The 25,025-nt window shown below is 38.8% G+C and overlaps 1 protein-coding gene across 1 annotated transcript in view; it reads left to right on the top strand.

The window, feature by feature from the left end:
• The window catches only part of MATN2 (matrilin 2), a 52,201-nt gene that overhangs the window by 6,589 nt on the left and 20,587 nt on the right, over nt 1-25,025 (top strand). The window contains exons 3-9 of the mRNA XM_063130977.1: nt 1,642-2,211; nt 3,800-3,922; nt 8,913-9,035; nt 15,448-15,570; nt 17,219-17,341; nt 18,359-18,481; nt 23,473-23,595. Of these exons, the coding sequence (XP_062987047.1) occupies nt 1,642-2,211; nt 3,800-3,922; nt 8,913-9,035; nt 15,448-15,570; nt 17,219-17,341; nt 18,359-18,481; nt 23,473-23,595 (1,308 nt within the window). The remainder of the gene's footprint in view (nt 1-1,641; nt 2,212-3,799; nt 3,923-8,912; nt 9,036-15,447; nt 15,571-17,218; nt 17,342-18,358; nt 18,482-23,472; nt 23,596-25,025) is intronic.

The raw sequence follows: 25,025 nt of genomic DNA on the forward strand, positions 1-25,025 counted from the left end.
GACATGTACTGCTCCTCCTCTTCGCAACCACTATTGTCTGGGCCAGAGTTAGAGGCAGGTGAACAAGCGGGTCGTAATAGTGAAGAGGAGCAGCAGCTCTGGGGGGTTCTTATCAGTAGGCCCTTGTGGGCCCTTGGCAGGTGCCAAATTTGCCTACCCTTGATGAGAAGGTGGTTGGTTCCACATGGTCACATGACTCACTGGGTGGGAGGGTTCTTAAGAGACTTCTGCTAGTTGACCTGAGGTATTTATCCTTCTTTTTTTCTTCTAACCAGATGCCCTAGTAGTGAAGTTAATAAGGAACCACTATCTGACACTCAGGATTTCTGGCTAGACTCCGGTGGCAACCAACAGTGTCCATGGAGAGAATGTTGACATCATAGCTCTTATTTTCTATATACATGGACCAAAAAACGTTACACTGAAAATGTCTCACTGACATTTTTAATTTCAAATCATGTATCTTATAAGGCTGGGTTTTTTGTTTTTTACCTTGTGAAATGTTTCAACTACATCTGAATCAACATAGAGAATTCCAGCTTAAGGCATGGCTGGAAGAAAAAACAATGAAGTGGATCCAAGACCTCAGAATCAGGGCCAGACTTCCTAGTTTGGGCTTATCTCCAGTGGTGACCAAATGAAGTTTAGCCCTTCATCTCTGTTTAACTTGTTTTCTTTCTGAGTTCATTCCTGTAAATATGCCTCACATGTTATCTGTATCCAATTATTATACCATGATTATTAGTGTTTTATTCTACTTTAGAAAAAAAGGAAATAATTAGATACAGCAGCGAAATAATAATATGGAATAGGATTTCTGCATTACATTAGTAATGGAATGCCATTTTTGTTCATTTTGGCACAAACCCCACATATCACTGGGTTTTGAAAGGGTTAGCAACCTTTCTGTGATCCTGTATCTGTGAAGAATGTAAGACTAGCCTCCAAGTATTACTTCATAGTCCACAAATAGTACCATCATTCTATGGCCACAAATGTCTGTGGTTACTGAAAAAGGGCCTGTAATGAACCAGCTGAAAATAGGGGCATTTCCTGTCCCTCAATAACTTTCAGAAACATATGTTACTTCAGCAGTTTCCTTAAGAATGTGGTAGGACAGGCAAAGTAATGAAAGTTCTTTTCATTTTGCATCTCTCCAAATAATATATAATATAGCACGTGGCTTCACTGATGGAGCAATAACTTCAGAATATGCAGTCTACATATAGGAGCCCGTAACATTAGTCAGGGATGGAAAATTTGTGGCCCTCCAGATGTTTTGGCCTTCAACTCCATGATCCCTTGTCATTGGCTTTACTGGTTGGGGCTGATGGCAGTTGTAGGGGGAAACATCTGGAGAGCCACCCAAGTTGCACCCTCCTGCATTAGGTCCTTACCACCAGGTACAACTTAGTTGTAGCATAATAGGTATATGCTAGTTCATAATATATATCTTCAACTATATTAAGTATACTAACATTACTGATGGATGAAGCCTGTGTGAATTTTAAAGTATATTTTGGTATTTCCTAGTTATCATTCCAAATAAAAACACTCTACTAGGTCATTCTATTTAATTGTGGGATGGTTTGTTTTATACAGCTCATTATATAGATTTTGTTTGTTTGTTTCCTCCTCCAGAAAATCTTTGCAATAAGAAACAGCTGGACCTTGTGCTCGTAATTGACAGCTCTCGTAGTGTTCGCCCTTATGATTTTGAGAAAGTGAAAGAATTCATCTTAAACATCCTACAGTTTTTGGACATCGGCCCAGATGTCACTAGAGTGGGACTCATCCAATATGCCAGCACTGTCAAAAATGAATTTTCGCTGAAGACCTTTAGGAGGAAACAGGATGTGGAGAGAGCAGTGAAAAGAATGATGTACCTTGCTACTGGTACCATGACAGGATTAGCTATTCAGTATGCAGTGAACATTGCATTTTCAGAATCTGAAGGAGCTCGACCGCTCACTCAAAATGTGCCCAGAGTTATCATGATAGTGACAGATGGGAGACCACAGGATCCTGTTGCAGATGTTGCAGCAAAAGCTCGAAATTCAGGAATCCTAATTTTTGCTATTGGTGTGGGAAGAGTAGATATGAATACACTCAGGTCCATTGGGAGTGAACCTTATGAAGAACATGTCTTTTTGGTTGCAAATTTCAGCCAAATTGAAACACTGACTTCTGTATTCCAGACTAAACTTTGTGGTAAGTCAGTGAAGTGTACTTTTGGAAGGCTTTATTGGAAATGTTATCTCTATATAAATAAAACATTTTAAAACATAAACAGATGCATACCAGAACAATTTGGTGACAATGTATTCACACATACATGTGCATCTATCTCTATCATACGATTTGTTTGAAGTTGTGAAAGCTCTGTTTATAGTGATTGAATTATGATCATGCATGTGTGAATTGGCTGTTAGGATATGTTTGCCTAAAGTAGCCTCCCCCCAGATATTTTGGCCTACACCTTCCATCATCCTGAGCCATTATGACCAATTCTGGAGGGACCCAGGTGGGGAAGGCTGGGCTAGAAGTTGGTGTGAAGCATCCAGAAAGAAACATCCGTGAGACAGGCCGAGATAACGATCCTGAACATCAGACAACAAATCTGGGGAAGAAAGATATAGTTGAGTATCATCGGCATTTAGATGGTATTGAAGGCCATGGGAACAAATAAGATTACCCAAGGATAATGTGTAAAAGGAAAACAACAACAGGCCAAGCACAGAGCCCTGAGGAACCCCAACTGAAAGGGGAAAGGAACCAGATGAGAGGCCGTTCGCCGATACATTAAATGACCGGCCTGCTAAGTAAGAGGCGAACCAGTCATAGACCAAATCGCAAAAGCTGAGGTTGCGAAGGGAGTTCAACAAGAGATTGTGGTGGAAGACCTGGGTTCAAATTCCTGCTCAGCCATTGTACTTGTAATTGCAAGTAACAATGCAAAGGAAAGGAGTGCAGCCCATGACTGAGTTTGCAAAGAAATTACTTGAAATGAAACAAAACAAAACAAAGCAGTTTAGAGTAGTGATGACTGCTAGAGAAAAGAGACTAATTTAAATTTTCTATTTATTTTAAAGAGCAAGAATCTTAACATTTCCTCTGCAAGCAAACAAAGACATTGGCTGGAATGTATTGATTCTGCTTGCCAGGGTAACATCAAAAAAACATTGCATTACATATGGCCTGGCATCCTAAGAGCTCTCACAGCAGGCTTTACTCACATCAATCACAAGATTGTGCCAGCAAAACAGCAGGATTGAGGGCCTTCGTAAATACATTTGGGGCAGAGCTGTATGGCACTGTAGGCTGTGCCCTACCTGTTTAGCATAGGTTAGGATGAAATTGCAGTGCACAAGCTTTAGTTTATGCTGCTATTACAGCAGCAAAAGCAGCAGCAAAGGTAAAGGCAAGAATGGGGCGGGGGAAGCAAAAAGAAAAATGGATAAGATATTAAGCAGGTGATGGCAACATAGATTGGACAGTATTATTTATGAGTAGCTGCTTTTTTTAAAAATCCATCAGAAGGATGTTTACTCCCTCTTAGCTCATGTTTTTAAACAATATAGCGTTTCTTTGTCCAACATTTGTACTTTAATGTAATTTATGTAACCTCATAATGGCTACATAAAAACTGTTTTTAGTAGGAAAGTGTATTTTTAGTACAGGTTTCATATTTTGTCCATTGAAAAAAATATCTTAGCCTTTTCATATATTAGCCTTTAGGAGAGATAGTCTGTCTGATCACATATTGTTTCTAGCTAATATATTACTTTTCTTTTTTCAGTCCAACACATGTGCAGTATAACTGAACACAGTTGTGACCACTTCTGCATTAACACTCCTGGGACTTATGTATGTAAATGTAAACAGGGATATATTCTGAACTCAGACAAGAGGACATGTAATAGTGAGTTTTCTATATTATCTACCTTACTAATTCATAAGTACACCCTTTGGGGAAGAATTGATCAACTGGAAAATTATCATGACTTGAAGCTGTATGAATATATTTGACATGGATACATTTAGAGTCCTAAGCTTTGAACACAGTAAAAAAACCTCTTACATTGATTATATAGTAACACGGCCTTTTTGTATTCCAAGTAGTATTCTTTCTTTTATATAATATTTTATTCCATTTAGTTAAAGCTACCCCATCCTGATTCCTCATGTCAAGTGCAGCTACCTTCTCAGCCATGCTTTCTAGTTTTTTAGTAAATTGTTCTTTCTTGCCTTGTCTCCCAGATTAGGAATTGTACTTCAGCAAAGTGAGTAAGCACTTACTCCAAATGGGGAAAATTAGGTCAAGACAAACTGCTCATAGTAAATACCCTATTTCTTCGATTCTAAGACGCACTTTTTCCCCCATATAAACATCTCTAAAAACGGGGTGTGTCTTAGAATCGCGGGTGTATCTTAGGGGTTTTTTTTTCTGTTGGTGGTACTGAAATTGGTGTGCGTCTTAAAATCGACGGCGTCTTACAATCGAAGAAATACAGTATTACAATTTTATAACAAAGATATTACAGAAGAGAAAAATACTTGGGCCATAGCTAGACCTAAGGTTTATCCCTGGATCGTCCAGGGGTCAAACCTGTTCATCTAGGTGTCACACAGGGGATCCAGTGCTCAGGCAGGGGCAAACCCTGGATGATCCCAGGATAAACCTTAGGTCTAGCTGTGGCCTAGGTTAATATACCAATATGCTAGACATCCCAATATGATGGTTTCCAGAGGTGTTCGACTCCCAGCACCTATAATCCCTAGCCAGCATGTGCACTAATGAGGGATTATGAGAGTTATAGTCAACATATCTGTAGGACTTCAGGTTGGGGACCAGCAAATGGACCAGAACAATTTGAACAGATAGAGAAGAATGGAGATGGGGGAATTACATTTGCAAAATAAAGAGTGGGGCAGCTGTTAAAGACATGACAAGGCCAGTTTGGGTAGCTATATGCTGTGGCGCTCGAGTGGTGGTGACAAGTGTTGACCCACATGGGAGTAGTAATGATAGGCTCAGAGGAATAAAAGGCAGGAAAGAAGAATATAGTGTCAGAGTGGTTACCTTGCTTCAAAGTAAGAACCTCCATACAAATCAAATAAATAAAAACAAAAACAAGTCCTCTGCTTAAACCCTGACTATTCCAAGACAAATAATCATGGAGAGAGACAAGGGAACTGAGACAAGAAGTTAGTAAGGGCAATTCACTAAAAAACATGGCTAAAAAGATGGTTGCACTTGATTTGAGACTTTCATAGCAATCTACACACAATGTTCTAGAATCCCCAGTTAGATGTTAGACTTATTTATTTATTTATTGCAATTACTCATTTTAAAAATGTATATACTATCCTTCAGACATGCTTTCAGGGCAGTTTACATAAAACGAAATGAGATAAAATACATGATTAAAAATATTTTGGTATTTTCCTTTACTTTTGAATGTTCAGAAGCAGATAAAGCCAAAGATGGTTCCTCATTAGCCTCAAATTTCTGCAGAAATAAGTCAGTCCTGTTTATATTTAAAAAAATGCACAGTCAACATAAACCAGATGTATTTAACTAAACACTAGCAGCAGTTTTCTGTTAATTCCAACATTAAGTTTTCAGTGCTCAAATCACTTACCCTTTAATAATCTTGTAAAACCACTGGCCACATTCCACATCTCATTGAAGTCAATGGCAAGGTTCTCATTGATTGCAGTTATTGTGGATTTCATTCAATAGTTCAATCTTGCAGACAGTTGTACATATTATAAAGCCCATTAATTTCATTGTCATTAACTTAATTTCATTGGCACTGACTGCAGGGACAGGCATTGTGATTGAACTCTAGGGCAAACTGTTTGCAAAGCAATACTTACAGCTATTTTCTGTCTACTCTTAGTTCTTAAGACTCAACCTAAAGTGTACACATTGCAGAATATTGGGGGCACTATGCTACTGTATGCCAGTTGTTGGGGCACACAAGTGGGAGGGTGGTATTGCACTCATTTCCTGTTTGTGGGCTTCCCACAGGCAACTGGTTGGCCACTGCATGAATAGAATGTGGGACTAGGTAGATTTTTGGTCTGATCCAGCATGTCTCTTAAATTCTTATGGTTGGTTTTAATTGTTGTAAGCTGCCTTCAATGATGCAGAAGCACCAGGATGGCAGGATACATATTTCTAAATAAATTAAACTAGTGCCTTGGGCCATTAAGATTCCCTTTTCTAAAGAAAAAAGGGTGTTTCAGGCACAAAATAAATTTTGGAGATGCATTTTATAGATTATCTAGTTTATCTAGGCAGAAAAGAAAACTATGGTAAGACTTGATGGAAATAAAATAAATGGACCATGCTCTGGGAAAGCATGTGTGTATTTGTCATGCTGCCATTGGAGCATAGCTTATATAAGTAAGCAGCTGTTTCTTTCACCAAATATTTAATTTATATTTTCAGTGTTATATCTAGGCTTTTAAAACACAAGTATTACATATCAGTTTCTAGTTTAGACACTGTTTTAGAAAAAAGATTTTAAAATGAAGCTTTGTGTATACCAGACTTGTGTTAAAAATGACTTGTTTATATTAACATCTCTCTTACACTCATTTTTACATTTGTCCAAATCTCCCTGGTCATAAATTCTTCAGATTGTAAAAACAATCTGCACAAGCAAGAGTGACTTGAAATCACTGAAGGAGAGCTTGTTGATTTTTAGTTTCTAAACTTAAGGAACAATCACTTGTCTCTTTATGGATTTAAAAAAGAAATCCAGGCTGCAAAATCTTTTATTTTTCAGTAACTAGAGTTCTGTTTCCTAAATGATAGCTTAAAAGTTCATATTCTAGCTTAAAAGACATTATTTACACTACCACTACTCTGTAGGTTCATTATACATTGGCTTTGGGAAAATATGTACCCAATCTTAAAATTTAATAGTTTTCAAACTTTTTATATTTAGAGAAGCATTTCTACACAAACTTGTTGAGGACTTCTCCATATCTGTTATAGCAAACATAATGACCTGGTTCACACATAAAACTTACCCATGGTACATTTAACACATGGTTAGTCCATGGTTTGCTGCCCTACCCAGGATTTGTTGGGCAGATGTTCAAGCAAACTGTAGTTTGTTTTCTCAGTGCCTGCGTTGCTTATTTCCTGCCTCCTTCCCCTGTTTCCTCCCTGTATCGGAAATGCATTTGTGGCACTGTGGTACTGGCATGTAGAGCAGCTGTGTGTGTGCGGGGTGGGGGAGGTTCCCACTCTTGCCCACTGCTTCTGTAGCCTGGCAAAACAACTGTCATGAGTAGACCTGTTCCCCTTAGGCTGGGGGAAGGAGTTTCACCGATCAATCAGAATCAGATTCTGAAGCAGAATAGACAGTGCCAGAAACATACCAGCCTATAAGGGGAGTGGAGGAGGTGACTCTCACAGGCTCTTCACCATCTGGGAATGAACCTTCGCCAGACCTTACCTCTGAAAACATTAAAAACACACAGCCTATTCTTCCAAGGAGGAGGGCACTTCAAGGCAGGCTGATCCTAGAGTATGCTGCAGACTAAAACGAGCAGAGCTAAAGGAAGGTGAGAGAAGGTCGGCCTGGCTAGCTTCTCGCCAAAGGCTTCTTCAGAACCAGTCTCCTTGAAGTTGAAGCGTTCTGGGAAAAGTCTTTCCTTTTTTCTTGAAAGGACAGTTGTCTCGCTTAGTTTGCATAGTTTTACCTAGAGGAAAGTTCCTAGAGGTTAGACTCTCTTCAGGTGGGAAGAGATGTTTATTGCCTGAATAAAGCTTTGTGGATTACATGGCAGACCTATTTATTGTCTCCCAATAAGGTGGGTTTTTTAGGGGGTGAAACACAACAACCATGAACAACCCATGATTCTGGGTTCACATGTAACAACAACCTAGAGTTCACTGCCCAACAACAAACCATGGGTTCTCTTTCTGAGTTGTTCATGTTTAACAACCCATGGGTTGTTAGCCCAGCTGGGTTCACATATCATGTCAACAAAGAATTCAATAACCCATGGGTTAAATAACCCATGGGTTAGCATTATGTCTGAACCAGGTCAATGTCTGCATTGCAGAGGATAGAAGTACACATTATAAAGCATGCCTTCAGTTTACACAAAGCACAGGCCAGACTTTTTGACCTCATTGTCAACCTCTGTAAACTGATAAGAGGGGCAGCCATGTTTGTCTGTTACACCAAAAACAACAAAGAGTGAGTTAAAATATGCAAAATAACACAGTGACCATTATGCACAGCAGCCCTAATTTGACCCCACTCTTTACATTTGTTTTCTTTCCCATGCATCTAAGCAGTTCCTAACAATTCCCCCTTTATGCATTCAAAGAACATGCCCCCCCATATGTTCTGTGGGGCTCTACATATACATGCTGATGTATGTGTGTAATGCTCTTCTACATGAGAAGAACATAACTAGACCAGGCCCACACCCCACTCTTTGCATGGGGAGCTCTATGTGCCGATATTGGTCTTGCAAAACCTTTCAGTTGTGGAAGACAACTGAATCCCCCTATATAAACCAGGCTGTGGGCCAAATTAAACGTGATGTAAATTGCCTGAATTGTCTCATATATGGTATGTTGTAATAAAAATGCTACTTCAGTGCATGCAAAAACAATTTTCATGTCTCTGTTGCATGGAAGACATAATATAATATTTCCAGAATATGTGTAGAATTCATATATATCTATATATCTATATTACATACTTATCTTATTATAGATTTTATTTATGCATGTTTCATCCTGTTTTACTTCCCTACTGTGTTTCAACTCTGATGCCTAAAATAGAATACAAAAACATAACAAAACAGCACAATTAACTCTTTGTAGGATTGTAATGACCTTTTACTATTTTTTCTTATTAATTTTTTTCCAGCCCAGGATTTATGTGAGGTCGAAAAGCATGATTGTGAACAGATATGTGTGAATACACCTGGATCCTATGTTTGCCAATGTTATGATGGCTATGAACTTGAGGAAGATGGGAAGAATTGTTTTAGTATGTATCTGTTTTCTCTGGTCTCATATCAAAAGAGGTCTTTTTCATTAAGATAAATGTCTTAGGATTTCTCTTACCTGCTGAAAATATTATCATTCCATATATTGCTTAACCAGTTAAATCATAATGACTGGGATCCAAAGGGTTACTTTGGGTACACCATATTCCTGGTAAGACTTTTTTTCTTTTTATTGTCTTTAAACAGCAGGTTCAGATAGTACTTTTGAAAGTCCTGTCAGTTTCAAAAGTAGCCTGCCATGTGGCATGGAGTTATGGTTGTCAAAAACACACAAATTCAAAGCTGCCTTGGACACATGATATTAGTTATGTAGTCCTTTGGATCCTAGCCATTGTTAACAACAACCTACTTAGAGCAGGTTTTTGTATTACTATAGAGTCACATCACATTGGTCACTCAAGGCCAGTTCCATTAGAAGATCAGTCAGCTTGTATTATATGGATTGCAGCCAAACCAGCGTCTCAAGTTTCCAATGTTTGGAGCTCCAGAAATGACAAATTTTGCTGTGGCTGACATCCATAAACTATCAGCGCACACATTACATTTCTTGTGGGAATAGAAGACTTCACTGGATTAAAAAAAAGTAAACCATAATATAAACACTCTTACCGCTAACATGCTGATGTGAGGGAGGAATGGACTCATAGTAGCAGTTTCCATAAGTGGTGACAGCAAAACCCTCAGTCGCACTGACAAACTAATATTCTTTAATGGTACGGGCTCTTTGTGCAATTAATAAGAGAAGTTTGCATGATAAGCAGTAGGGTTTATATAATAGCTTGTTTCCAATGCCATGGTTAATAGGTGTTTTCCATCTTGTGGACTTCCCTTATCTGGTGCTTCAGGAGAACACCTTCATATTTTATTGGGAGCTTTCCTTGATCCTAGATGTCTTTCTTAGGCTGCAATTTTTAAAAGTTTGCTAAAATCCATCATGTGTTCAAGCGTTTTTGTAGGCCCATAAACATTGTCACACCCCAAGACTTCTTCAGTGGTAAGCAAAACAACTTCCCACAGCTGTACATTCTCTCTATCTTTACTTCGAAAGTCTGAAACCCATAAAAACTTACTGCTGTTACTATAACAGCTGTTTTATGTTAGCATTTCGCATGAGAAATGGATTATTCTGTGTTCTAATGGATACCTTACGTGCATTTTTCAATTGCTGAATGCACAGACAATGTTGTTTTTATAAAATGCAGACATTTGCATTTCTTGTTTGTTTAGATAAATATTTTTATTTGTTTGAAAACTAAATTTTCTATATCCTGCTGAGATCCCTAAAGTCAACCAAGCCCGTCTTTTTTAGCATACTGTTGGTGCACTAATACATAGAGTGCAGCTTATTCTCACCTTTTTCTTTTACCTCAAAGTAAATCTGCATCAGGCCAGATCCTGACTGCAAGTAGGGAAAATTTAAACCTTTCCACCCAGCCACTCTTTTTCCTAAATTCTCCCACACCCCAGCGTTGGAGCTAAAAAAAAAAGGCATCGATTGGTGCCAATGGAGATTATTCTTTATAAACATCATTCTTCTCTATAATTTTCAAAAGATGTATTATCTACTTTTCACTATCTACTTTTTATAGGAGACCTCAGTCCACCTGCAGTTCTTATTAACAGCTGATCTATGAGAACTGACTTCTGTGAATTGGGTAACCTAAAACTTTTAAATAGTCATACAACTACCAAATAGGTCTTACTTCTGAAAATGTCTTCAGGGCTATGTTCCTATCCCCTGTGGAAAAACCTTACATATGAATATTTGCAATATTGATTTGGATTGCCCCTTTATTTTCATTTTTATTTTTTTTTGGCGAAATGATCAGTTTTGTGATTTCAGTTACCATTGTGTAGAAATATTATTTAAGTGCGCAATGCTATGCATGTTTAGACAGAAAAAAATCCCCAGTCAGCATAGGAGTTTTTTCTCACTAAACATACATAGGATTGCACCCTTAATTGTCTCAAATAAGAATTCTGATGGCTGCACTGAATTGTTCCATTTTTACGGTATGCCTCAGGTTGTTTTACCAGACTAATAAAAAGGCTAGACAGGTTCAGGGGAAAAGATTATTCTCTTCCATTTTTGCACAATGCTTCCTTTCTGTAGTGTTGGTTATATGTGCCAAATGAAATACTCTATGCCACATATTAATTATTTCAGACTCTAGAATATTCACTGTTTGAAGTTCTCCATTTTATCCCAGAATAAACTGGAAATTACAGAGAAAGCAAAGTCCAGCAGTGCTGAAAAATCCCTGTGATGCTTAATAGTTAATTATATAGGACGGCAAAATATAGCTAACAATGTTTTTGTCAGTTAATACTGTTTGAAAAATACTGAAATAGAAAAATTGAAATAATATTGTAACATTACACTTACATGGGCATGAGACCAAAAGAGCTTACACACATGGGGTTTTTGTTTGTATATTGCACATTACTTAGCAATATTAATTGATTTGTGTAGCAGGGTAGTGTTATTGTACTCATGTCTTTTATGTCCTTCTTGTGTATTTCCCAGCATCTGGTTGGCCACTGTGGGAACAAAATGCCAGACTAGATAGGCCTTTGGTCTGAACCAGCATGGGTGTTATGTTCATACCCACCTGAATTTAAACAGAAAAACAGGACTTCACAGCCACTTTTTATAAAGATACATTAAATATTTTTATCATTTTTATGTCATCATTCCTCCAAATACCTCAGGATGGTGTATATTATCGAGTCCCTTCCATTTATCCTCATAATAGTCCTGAGATGTAAGTTAGGCTGAGTCAAGGGAGGTGTTGAAGCCAGATCTCCCGAGTTCTAGTCTAGTATGCTAACCACTACACAATACTTGTTCCTTGGGAGAAATGTTACCTTGAATTTTTCTATACAAGGCCGTATACACCGTATCTACTTTCGGTTTCATTTCAGAATTGAGATCTGAGCACTATATGAAGAGCATTTCCTTTCTTGCTTTTCCTCTACATAACCTCTAGGTGACACTGTGGTATAGTGGAATAACACAAATACACGTGAAAAAGTGGCTTCTTTCACTTTCACAATTAAATGATGCATTTTCCCTGTTCGGGGGGGGGGAAAACTTGCTTGAAAGTTCTGGTTGAAAACAGAAGCGAAACTGGAGGGTCATGACATCATCTAAAGAACCTATAAACAACCATGAGTAGGTAATGACGAGCACACAAAAATGTGTAGAAAAGCCCATTTTAATATTAAAGAGGTGGTTGCTGCTCCATCTGGAAGTTACTATTTGTTATAACTCCACACTGAAATCTGTTCCAATGTATACGTGATGGGTACCAGACCAGAGAAGACATTTTGTTCAGTATCCTCCCAATCTTCTAGTTTTCAAACAAACCCAAATTAGAAACAGAGAAAGAAAATTGTTTTCAGCAGAAAAGAAGAACAACAAAAAACAGATGTAAGAGCTGTAGACAGTTTTTTTTCCACACCAATGGCCAATATCCCTAATAACAAAAAATAGATAATACAAGACATCTTTACATATTGTCTATCTACTACAATATGGTAGATTATTTGAAATGACTTAAAGATATATATAGTCTGGCATGGAATTATTATTTATTTATTTATTTATTTAAGGATTTTTATGCCGCCATTCAGCCAAAAAAGCTACTTTTTCATTGTATTTAATTAAAATTTTCCTATACTTATACCAAGAGAAGTTGATCTAATAATAGGTAACACCGTACCTGCTCTGTACCAGTAGGGCTTTGGCATGCTCAAGCAGGGTTCTTAAATATGAATCTGCCTTATATTGGATTATACCATTTATATCTAGTTTAGTATTTTATTTATTTATTTATTTATTTATTTATTTATCATACTTATACCCCGCTCCTCAGCCAAAAAAGGCTCTCGGAGCGGCTTACACTTAGCAAAAAAGACATTGACTCCTGTGGCTAGCAATAGCTATGATGGCCACTTATGAATTGCCTTAAAAGAGGACAAAAAACTGTGATTTGCATACACTTTGCATATGCTAACTACATATGCAAATTTAGAAATAATTATTATAATTTGTGGAAATATGGTACAACTCAACATAGTGTGGAAGACTGTCATCAGATGGACTGTGTGCCTGCCTGTTCAATTTGCTGTTCGGATGCTAACTGTTGGTGGGCAACTTCTCATGGTTCTTTATTTTTAAACTGGAATTGGATGAAACAGCCTTTCAAACAGTTCTCTGGTAGCCCTTCAAATTCAGGAGTGTCCTCTATAAAAGAGGACACATGGCCACTTTAGAATAGTTATCCAAGATCTCAGATAGAGAAGTCTCCCACTCCTGCTACTTTATATCCTTTAATTAGAAGTGCTAGGGTTGACCTACGCCTGCAGAACATGTATTTTATTTCTGAGCTATGTTCCATAGCTCACCAGTACCACATTTGTACTTTGGGCAGTACCTGATAATTGGGTCATATGTGCATGGGAATTTCTCATGATCATGGTTAGATGTCTTAGTATCAACCAGGAACGCGAGAGAATACCAGAAATATATACCATCCTATATTTGGCTTTGCATCATATGGTGCTATCTACATTAACTCCACAATTTTCCCAGGTATGTTTCTGTAGACAACCAAGAGATCACTGATAAGCCAACACTGGTTTCTGTGGCTTGAGAGAGTACAGATTGCCCATGTAAATAAGATCAATCACATCAAGGTTTGATAGATCTTATTTTTGTAAAGCAGTTTATTCCTAACATGAGGGCCATAAAACTGTAATCCTTAACCGACTGACATTTACAAGTCTAATTTTCAGTAGGATTACTTTGGGGGAAAGGGTTTAGATTGTGTTGGGGTTTTATACCTAGAAATATTTTGCACATGACAGCCTTTACCCTCCAAGGGCCAGTCTTTGCCACATAAAGGCTAGCCAATAAAAATAATATAGTTTAGGAATGTAAGAAGAAATAACTTCTGCAAAGCAATTGCACCTTGCCCTGATTGTAATATGTTGCCAGCATCATCACTGAACCACCACTGGCAGCCACAAGTAGATCCCCCCCCTATTGATGCCTCCATTTTGCTGTTGTTAGTGGACCTTAAAGCTTGTGGACATTTGTGAAGTCAGCAGGTAGATAGAGACCCTGATAAAGTTACTTTTGAATAATTTTGTACTTTACAATGTAAAGCAAAATTTTTTTAAAGAAATATTACCTATCTGTAGACCAAGTCAATAATGACTGCTTTTGTGGTTTCAAATATACTTTGTGATATATGTTTTCCCACTGATTGGGACTTAATTACTATAAATGATGAGTGAGTCATCTCCTAAAATGTGCTATGGATCAATATCATTTTGCCTTATGGGGAACTGAAAATTCATGCTTGAAGATTTTTTGAAGGGAAAACTTCTTATTACTTTAATTTTCATGTTGCATATGACAATCTTCAGCCAAGAAACAGGGAGGCATTTGCCAGGAAAGAGTTTACGCCTTCTACATGATGGAAAGCCTAAATTACTTGGATTCAAACCAATAGCTTTAAGTCAGTCTAAGAAGAAACTCCCATAATGTGAAAGAAAATTATCATCTGCTTGCCTGAAAAAAAAAGTATTTTCATCAATTCTTCCAAGGTTGCCTAAACTGTGGCAGAGTTATAATTATGGGAAGTTGAAAATAATATCATTTAGGAGTGTAAGAAGAAATATACCAGGATCTAAGAACTAGTACATAATGACTTAGTTAGCAATGACAAGAAGCCTTCATTCTCTTGGGTTCATATGAAACAGGACACATTCTTTTCATGGGCAGAAAATAAAGGAAAACTTTGAACTACTCCAAATGACATTGTAAGAAACTACTTTGTGATTTTGTTTTTAGCCTTTGTTTAGACAATTCTGTAAAAACTAGGATAAGCTTTATAGAGATAAATACAATTTAGCTTCATTTATCCAAAATCCTTAGAGGAATCCAAACAATTTAGAATGTTCTGAAGAAGGATAATCAGTGGTGAACCATGGTGTGAACTATAGAGGTTTCATCCTTTCTCAGAACATTGAAAAATGTGGCATCATCCCAATGTTTGTTACTTCTCAACATTGGCTGCCACTGATGGAGAAGGAAAAATGCATGATGGAATGATGCAACAACACCAGGTAACTGATCCTACAGCACTGCATGGGGGAGAGGGAGAATCTCAATACAAGGATGCTATTTTTATGGTGGCCCCATGTCAGGCATAATGGATAGTTCTGCTTTCAATGTTGTATGATGAGCTAGCAGACTAATTCTAACCAAATCACTGCTTACCAAATAAGCCAGGTCCAGAATATTGTTCAATGTCCACCATACTTGAAGTAAATATCTTAGATTTCTTCTACATTGTAAATTTGTTCTTGTTTGTTTTTCAGTTGTGGACTACTGTGCTTTGAATAACCAAGGCTGTCAACATGAGTGTGTTAATACTGAAATTTCCTACTACTGTCAATGCCACAAAGGGTTCATTCTCAATCCAGATAAAAAAACCTGTAGACGTAAGTTATCCACATCTATGGTTTGTTTGTTTTCATAATCATATGTAATGAATGGCATATACATGTTTACCAGCATATGTCAGAGGGGAGGCCATAGCTCAATGACAGAGCACGTTCTCCTTTGCATGCAAAAGGTTCCAGATATCTCCAATGAAAAGGATCGCAGGCAGAAAGTGCTAGGAAAGATTTCTGAGAGAGCAATTGTATGCTTTCTCTGGAGCGCTGTGATACAGAAGTGCTCCATTCAGTGCACATTGGTGGCTCCGCTCTGGGCTTCAGTCAAAACAGGTCAGAAAGGGGCTGTCCAAAGTGGCGAACCCATTTTGGGAATAGGTTTCAGGACTTTGGATAGCTCCTTTAGAGTTCTGACTGAAACCCAAGGGGATTTATTGCGTACCCCACTGGCATAGGAGCCACTAGCCTCCACTGGCTCCATTCCTTTATATGTTCTGTTGGCAACATGGTGGAAGTTGGTGTGAAGTGGGACTTGTAGTATTGTTCTTCCGTCCATTGTCAGCAATGGGAGGGAAACATTTAGACATATTCTGGATTGCATCTACATGTTTCCTGGGGAGAGGGGCATGGTCAGAATTTGGGAGAGTTTAGGATCGTAATCGCTCTCTCCCTGCCCACCAGCATGCCACCAAAACATCCATTTACCCACCATCACCCCTGCCCTACATGGCCAGATGTCTGACTCTGTAGAGGAAGCTGCTGCAGAAACCTCCATGGTGGTTGGGAGGAACCAGGAGAGGGGCTCTGATGTTGGAAATACACACAAAAAGCAACTCCTGAAAAGGCAGCAAGATCCCACAGAGAAATTGAGGATAGTAAGGGAAGGACTTTTGTGCGCAGTAGGTCACATATGGGACCCACATTTTATATATAGTAGTGGTGAGAATTTCCAGGAGTGCAGTGCCTACCCAGGTTTCATTTCCTTTTCAAGAAGGCCTCTAGAGACTTATTGGTGTTTTGTAATAGTTGCATTTATTTACAGATATAAAGGTTGAACATAAATGGAGTCACAGTTTAAACACTCCAACAGACAGCCAAGGTCCACAGCTCCCAATTCAGTTCTCCAGGGAGACTGTCTGCATCTTAAGATGCTTACAAAGCTCAAACTCAACTCTCTATGTTTCTCTCAAGCTGCTAGATGCTAGTTACACACAGGCACCTAGATCACATCAACCTTGGCTAGGTTGACAACAGAGGAATCCTGCTTTCAGTAATTTCCTAGCTATTCAGAATACCAACAATTGAGAGTAATCATCCAGTCTCCCTGCTTGGCAACTATACTAGGACTATTAAGACAGTTGTCACAGCACTCCTGAATCCATTATTTTTTTCCGGTCCAAACTAGTATATTTATTTATTGCATTTCTATACCGCCCAATAGCAGAAACTCCCTGGGTGGTTCTTACAGCAGTGTATATTTGTATATTCTGTTCCTATATTTATAGGGATCCAAAAAACTTTCTGCATTATTGCAATATTTATGAAAAGAGAATATTCAGCTTTCAGGTGCATCTCCAGGGGGTAGGGGGTGGGGATGATGACAAATAAGACTGAGGCACTTGTTTTGCTTACAGACTGCTCACTTTTTGTACTTTCTTCTACTGTTCTTTTAAAAATATTTCCTAATATTCAGGACCAGACTACTGTGCTTTGCATAATCATGGCTGTCAGCAGGAGTGTGTCAACACAGATGAATCCTATTTCTGCAAATGCCAGCAAGGATTTACTCTTAATCCAGATAAGAGAACTTGCAAAAGTATGTTGTCCTAAAGTGTACAGTAAGTTCATCTGCTTTTACTTCTCGACATCACTGTCACATCTTTTTCCCCCAAAGGTGCTGATCTCTTCCCTTTTCATTTATAACTTTTGAACACGGCGCAGAAGCCACCTCCTCTCCACTCATTATAATCTCTAAACCAACCACCCCCATGCACACAGAAATACCATCTCTGTGCCAAGTTATAGCACCACATGTGCAGAAAGAGGCATCATAGACAGTTGCCCCACTTCTGTTTCACTCTGTTCTCTTGGAGTTCTGCCAAATGTAAGCCAGCTTTCAAAAGCATTGTGCAACTTTAAAAAAATTGCACTGGCTTTTGATAGCCAAGTCTTAGCTGGTCAGAGTAGAGAATTTAGCATGTTAAAATAAGATAAAATGTAACAGTTAACAGGCTGTTTTCCAAAGGCATGTTACCAGAAATGAGCAGACTCATGCACTCTGGAGAGCAACACTTATATACAAACAAACTCTAACCTGGCAGAAGCCCTTATTGGCAGCCACTGTGCTTTTGTGGCAAATGCCCTTTAAAAAAGTATCAATCATAATGGATTTTCCAAGCATTGCATTTTGGGAAAATTAAGATGGCATCTGCAGCTGTGGTCACCTAGCACCCGAGACAGAGACCTCAGTAGCCAATCACCATCAGTGCTGGGCCTCAGCAGCTGTCACCATCATCAGAGGGCCTCTACACTTCATCAAGTATGCTGGGTGGCAATGCCAGGCCTGCTAAGATCGACCAAGAACTCTTAAGTGTCATACAAGTGCCAGATTTTCAGTATGCAGACATTCTAACTAGCAGCCTGAAAATTTTGGAAGCCCCTTTCCACCTGATACTTCCCCTTGCATGACTTTCTTCAGAAGCCTCCAATTATCTCTTTATTTTGCTTTTGGTGGCTGGGAACAAATTGAAATGTGATGTTTTTAATTATTACTTTAAAACTTTATTTTCCAGCATTTTTACCTAATGTGATTATTTGTCTTTTTTTTCCACAGGAATAAATGTCTGTGCTTTGGGAAAACATGGCTGTGAACATGAATGTGTTAACACTGAAGACTCATATGTGTGCAGATGTCACACTGGATACACCCTGCGCCGTGACCGCAAAACATGCAGAAGTGAGTATGTCACACATTCTGGAGAACTTAATTGGTATATTGGACTGAGTTCCGAAATGAACAAAATTCCAAAGAAATTTATAAATATGTGCTCCTCCTAGAGTGTTTATAAATATGTGCTTTTGTAATCGCAGCAAGTGTCAGTGTTAAGTGAGGTAGTGCTGGCAAGTGACTTACATTTTTTTACCCGACAGATAGCAAACTTGCTACAAAGTTTTAGAAGGAGGAACAGCTTATTGCTGGGCATATCTGGGGCCCTTATCTTTGAAAGTATACAGTAGATAATAACCAAAACAATGAGAATGTACTTTAAGAATGGATGAATACCACCTGGATCTGGTAATTTATTTGTTTTCAGTTGTATCAATAAAGTCTAGAACTTCATCTCTTGTCACCACTATTTGCTTCAGTTCCCCAAACTCCCTTCTTGAAAATATCATTTCAGCTATGGATATCTACCCTACATCTGCTGTCATGAAGACAGATGAAAATAATTCATCCAGTTTTTCTACAATCACATTATTTTAAAAAAAGAAAACAATCAAATTATTTTCCTTTAATACTTCTTTATCATCCAGTGATCTAACTGCATCTCATGTCAGTTACCTGCTTTGATATTTTTTGGGGAAAATATTGGTTGTGAGGATCCCCCCTGCGACGCAACAGACCCTTACACTAGGCCCGTCGCGTAAACCCTTCTCAGGCCAAGCACCACCACTTGAAAACCTGAGGGAGGGTTAAATAAAACCTTACCCCTAGCTATGTGGTAAACAGGTTTAATGCAGGATCTGCTCTAAATATACTGTGGGTATAATCTGGTGTGGGTATCTAATAACTGTAAGGCAGGTAAATAATGCCAAGCTGACACGTATTTGGTAGCTAACAAAATAATAATAAGTTTATTGTTATTTAAAAGCTTTAAATAAAAAATATAGTACTTTCAATCCTGCCTAATCTAGACTCTCCCCACACCAACCACCTCTCTCCCTCCTTTACACAAATTCTCAGCCCCTAGAATCTAAACTCTTTTCTTACCCTACAAATAAAAAAAATAAGAAAGCCAAAACTCAAAACTCTTCCAACATACTCCTTATATACTCCTCTTCCCCCACCTATTACATCATAAACCACACCCACTCAGTTCTCACATTCCCTACTTACCAGACAAACTAATCCAGACATATACAATATAATCAATTGTGGGGTAACGCCACACACGCCTCAAGATTTCAACCTCTCAGAGTGTTCTAAGCCACTTCTTATACCAGAGGAAAGGGCTTGGAGCCAATGCAGGTCTCAATTTTAGACTTAGAGTGACCATATGGATCTTTAACAGTTGTATAGAAAAGGGAATTTCAGCAGGTTAAAGCTGCAGGAGCCCTGCTATCTTTAGCTAGCGTAACCAGATAGAAAAGAGGGCAGGGCTTCTGCAAGTTTAACTGTTGTGATGAAGAGGGAATTTCATCAGGTGTTGCATGCATACAAATGATACCTGCTGAAATTTCCTTTTCTACACAACTGTTAAAGATACAGGAGCCCCTTGTCCTCCTTTCCATATGGTCACCCTATTTAGATCCAGGAGTCCCAGGTCACCATAGGAGAGGATTGAGGACAAATTGATATTTGTTCCTTTGATGATTCCTTGCTATCTTCTTTCATTTTATCATCTTCTTTCTTTCCCACTCTTTGGGCTACTCTACTTTCCCAGCCCCAGCCTTATCTGCTTCAGCTGTGCTTGATTTAAGCCAGATAATGTTGGCTCATTATGTTGGTCTTAATGTTTTTAGCAATATACTCCTCAAAATCTTTTTGCATCTCTTATTTTTTGCTTGCATTTCCTTTGTGCAAGTTTGTGTTCCTTCTTGTTCTCCTTGTTTGGGCAAGACTTTTCTCTAATAGACTTCTTGACAGTTTGTGCTGGTGAACTCTTGGACTTCATGCTACCTTTCTAGACTTGCGGTATACATTCTAACTCAGATTCTATTATTGTGGTTTTGAGTAATCCCTAATCATTCTGGAGAGATTTTACCCTCTTGATTTTCCCTTTCTACTGCCTTTAGGATTGTCCTGAGATAGTTGTAGGGCATTCGAATCAAGGAACCACAAATAACTTTGAAGAAAATATCTCCAGTCCTTCATGCATAAGAAATAAGAGGCATGCTGGATCAGACCAAGGGTTCATCTAGTCCAGCACTCTGTTCACACAGTGGCCAACTAGCTGTTGAGGAGGGACCCACAAGCAACAACACCCTCCCATCCATGCTCCCCAGCAACTGGTGTATATAGGCTTATTGCCTCAGTTACTGGAGGTAGCACATGGCCACAGGCCTAGTGCTTCTTCTCCAGGAATTTATTCAAGCTCTTTTTAAATCACTAGCATAAAGGGAAAGCTAGCAGTTCCAAGAGCAGCTGGAAATAAATTGATACACTCGTTTCTAAAATGAGGCATATCAGCAGAGCTCGCAGAAAGAAGTTCCGCTGACCTATCCTGATCCAGAAACAAGCACTCCTCCTTGTTTCCGGGTTTGCTTTTAGAACAGCTAGCTTTCTGTTGCTTGAGTGGTAGATTCGACTTGCACAACAGATGAAGCAGGAGCACAGCTTCAGTAATAGATACTTGCCTCTGAATTTATCTTTTTTTCTATTAAGCATTTTTTAAACCTGCACATTAAAGTGTCAAAACAAGGGAAGATTACTCATTTCTAGAATGGGGCAGGTCAGCAGAGCTCACCTAAGGGAAATCTGCTGACCTGTCTTGATCTAGAAATGAATGTTTCTGCTCACTTCAGGGCTTTCTATAGGAAGTATTAAATCACACAAGTGGTGGGACCTGCTTGCGCAACAGAATCGGCGGGAGAGGCCACTTGCACAACTGCCCCCTTGGATACTGCTCTTCTTTACTTAAACCTGGTATGAACCATTTCACTGGCACCTCTATTGCTAAAGTATAGTGATAAGCTGTGCATGTTCATTACCACTATGTGTAGAGGTTTGTTTATTCTAAGATGGGTTTTTCACATTTTTTCTTGTATAACTCTTTGAGAACTCCTCTGATTATGATGACTGAATTCATGGAAAAAGAGGGAATAAGCCAACTGGAAATTACTACAATGAACAAGAACTTCAGCCAACAATATCTGACTATGTAGGATGTTGATTTTGGAACGATTCCTAAAAAATTGTTGTGCATTATTAAGAAAGAACCAACATTCACTGCCTCTGTAAAATAAACAGTGTAACTGCTCTGGTGTGACACAGTTAATAAATCCTCTATGGTATCTGTAGGTTTCTCATATTTGGCAAAAAGCAACTCCAGGATCCTGTCGTTTCTTCCTGTATAATATTGCCAGGATTCGACCATTTTTGTCTGTTTCTTCTGCCAAGACTCTTGTTCACACACTGGTTATCTCTCGGTTGGACTACTGCAACCTTCTTCTCTCTGGCCTTCCTTCGTCTCACATCAGTCCGCTGGTCTCTGTCCACCACTCTGCCGCTAAGATCATCTTCTTGGCCTGCCGCTCTGACCATGTCACTCCACTTCTGAAATCTCTTCATTGGCTTCCAATTCACTCCAGAATCCAATATAAACTTCTCCTGTTGACCTTCAAAGCTTTTCACGGTCTAGCTCCTGCCTATCTCTCCTCTCTCATCTCACACTATTGCCCTGCTCGTGCTCTCCACTCCTCTGATGCCATGCTTCTCGCCTGCCCAAGGACCTCTACTTCCCTTGCTCGGCTTCGTCCTTTTTCTTCTGCTGCCCCTTACGCCTGGAACGCTCTTCCAGAACACTTGAGAACTACAAACTCAATCACAGCTTTTAAAACTCAGCTAAAAACTTTTCTGTTCCCTATAGCTTTTAAATATTGAGTTTGTTCTGACTCTATACTGTTTAGCTTCACCCTACCCAGTGCCTGTTTACACTTCCCTATGCCTGTTTGCATTCTTTCCCTCCTTATTGTTTACTGCAACTCTATTAGATTGTAAGCCTATGCGGCAGGGTCTTGCTATTTACTGTGTAATCTGTACAGCACCATGTACATTGATGGTGCTATATAAATAAATAATAATAATAATAAATAATAAGGAGGGCGATTTGATTTGGGGAAATGGTACAGTGAAAGGCTTTATTTATTTATTTATTTATTATTTATTTATTGCATTTTTATACCACCCAATAGCCAAAGCTCCCTGGGCGGTTCACAAAATTTTAAAAACTAAAAGACCTCTACCCTTTGCACTGCAGCCCCACCAAAATCACCTTTGCTCAGGTTACATAAAAATATGCAAGAAATTCAGTTTTTGATCTCGTGGTGTCCCATCTGTTTTGGCCTGAAGAGTAGTTCACGGAAGTGAACAGCCTCTACTATAGTTGTGGGAATCACATCTGTGGAGCGTGAACTCATACAACGCACTCCATTTCATTCCTGTACCTAGGGATAGTTTGGAGAAATCACCTGTTTGCCGGTTTGAAATGGCTCTAAGAGTGGGGCATAAAAACAGTAAAGGATGTCAACTAGCAAAAGTTTAATAGAGCAGCTTATTTGAAAGAGGTTCCCCCCTTTCCTTCCCCCCCGGATCTAATTGGTTGGGTTTTTTCCAAACAAAAGTTCTTTGCTCTGTGCTAGCTAAGCCAGCGTACAGAGCCATGTACATTCATAAAGCACGTATCAGTTGCACCTCTCAGTTGCTCCTTCTTGTTAGATACAATCTGGACTTCAAGCCTTAACAAATCTTGGTTGCCTGCATATCTTTATTTCACTCTCACTACTGTTGAGATGAGTATAAAGTAGAGAGGGTTTTAAAAAGGGGGGGCAAAAAGCAATTAAATGCACAAAGTACCTTTTGTGAGAAGTCTATGTACAGCTTAAGATAAAGTAACCATTCACAACAGCAGTAAGTGGTGATTGCTCTTACTGGATTTTTAGCATCTAGGTTTTAATGCCTGAAAATTCCAATGCTTTCTCTTTCATTGCTAACACATAACTATTCAGGAGTAGACCATTGTGCTGAATCTAACCATGGGTGTGAGCAGCTGTGCCTGAACACCAGGGAGTCCTATGTTTGTCAGTGTTCTGAAGGATTCATCATTAATGAGGATCTGAAGACATGTTCACGTAAGTTTCTTGATTTAGGTATTGTGTAGAATTATCCAGAGATAAACAAAATGGTGCTTGAATTTTCTTGGAAAGGTCAACATTCTAACATGTACTCTACTGTGTAGCATCCATAGTTAAAGCAGACAGTGGGGAATACTGTACAAATAAACAGAAACTAAGTTTTCTAATCCCTTTAAAACTAAAAGTGACATCTGTTATTTTCTTGATTTTCAGAAGTTGAAGGCATCTTCTAGTATTATCAATATAGGTCTTAAACCCAACATAAAGTGGACCTGTTCAGATGACACTTGCACTGTAGCACACAACTTTTAGCCACGGTTAAAGCCAGTAACCCTGCTGCAAATGGTCCGACTGCGGTTAGTGAGTGAGCAGGGATTAGCAAAATGCATCACACAAGACACCTTAAACCCTGCTGCTTAACCAAAAGCCTTAACCAGGAGGATGTAAGGTGTCTTCTGAACAGGCCCATCGACTGGTAGGAATAGTGTGGCTACTGGACAAATGCAATTCTACCCTAGCTAGTATATCTGGAATCTGGTCTACACATGCAGCTTGATATGGTGGTAGAATGGTGTGGACTATAAATTACAGGATTCTGTTCCCATATAAATGCACAGTGTAAAAATGCTGTATAAGTTGAGAATTAGCATAACATGCCAATAGAGAAAAACTGGTGTACATTGCAACCTATTTAGCCCTTCATGATGAGTCCTGTACCAGTATTCCTTTTCAAACAAAATGGAATCTTTTGGAATCATGGTGCTGGGAAATGCTCAGTGAAAATGGAAACTGTTCTCTTGGAAACACCAGCTCTCCTTATACTCCAACCAGTATACCCCATGGGCTGTCCTGTTAGAGCACTCTCAGCCAGCCCTGTTTCCTCCACAAAGGCAGGATCAAGCAATATGGTTATTGCCAATGCAACAGTGCTATCCAGCCATTGCCTGGGTATGAACCATTATGCTACTACTGGTACTGGGTCAGAGGGAGCACAAGTATGTTGTTAAAGGTAAAATCCTGGTATGCTTTTAACTATTTGGCATGATCCTGTGGTTGAGCACCTAAAATAGAAAATTTAATAGTGTATCTCAGAGGAAAAGTGGACCATTTTAGTACCAGTTGTTCTAATCCAGCCCAAAGTGTCTATTTGAATCTATGCTAACCAAAAAAAGCAACTGGCTTGTTGAAATATTTTTTTATCAGCCTATTAGTGGAAAGAGCTTCTTGCTGAGTAGTAGGAAAAATGTTTATTCATCCTGGTGTTTTATTTTCCTCCAAGCAGCAGTTGGGATTTCCATCAGGAGCTCTTTGTACTTTTATTGCTGGACTTCTGTGATCATATGGTTATTCCTCCTGGATATTCTTTTTATTTGCTGATTTGCCTTGCTTATTATTTAGAAACAGGCACTATTCTAACTCAGCTTTTC

The sequence above is a fragment of the Elgaria multicarinata genome, chromosome 7 (assembly GCF_023053635.1).
Source record: "Elgaria multicarinata webbii isolate HBS135686 ecotype San Diego chromosome 7, rElgMul1.1.pri, whole genome shotgun sequence".
In the NCBI taxonomy this organism is placed as follows: domain Eukaryota; kingdom Metazoa; phylum Chordata; class Lepidosauria; order Squamata; family Anguidae; genus Elgaria; species Elgaria multicarinata.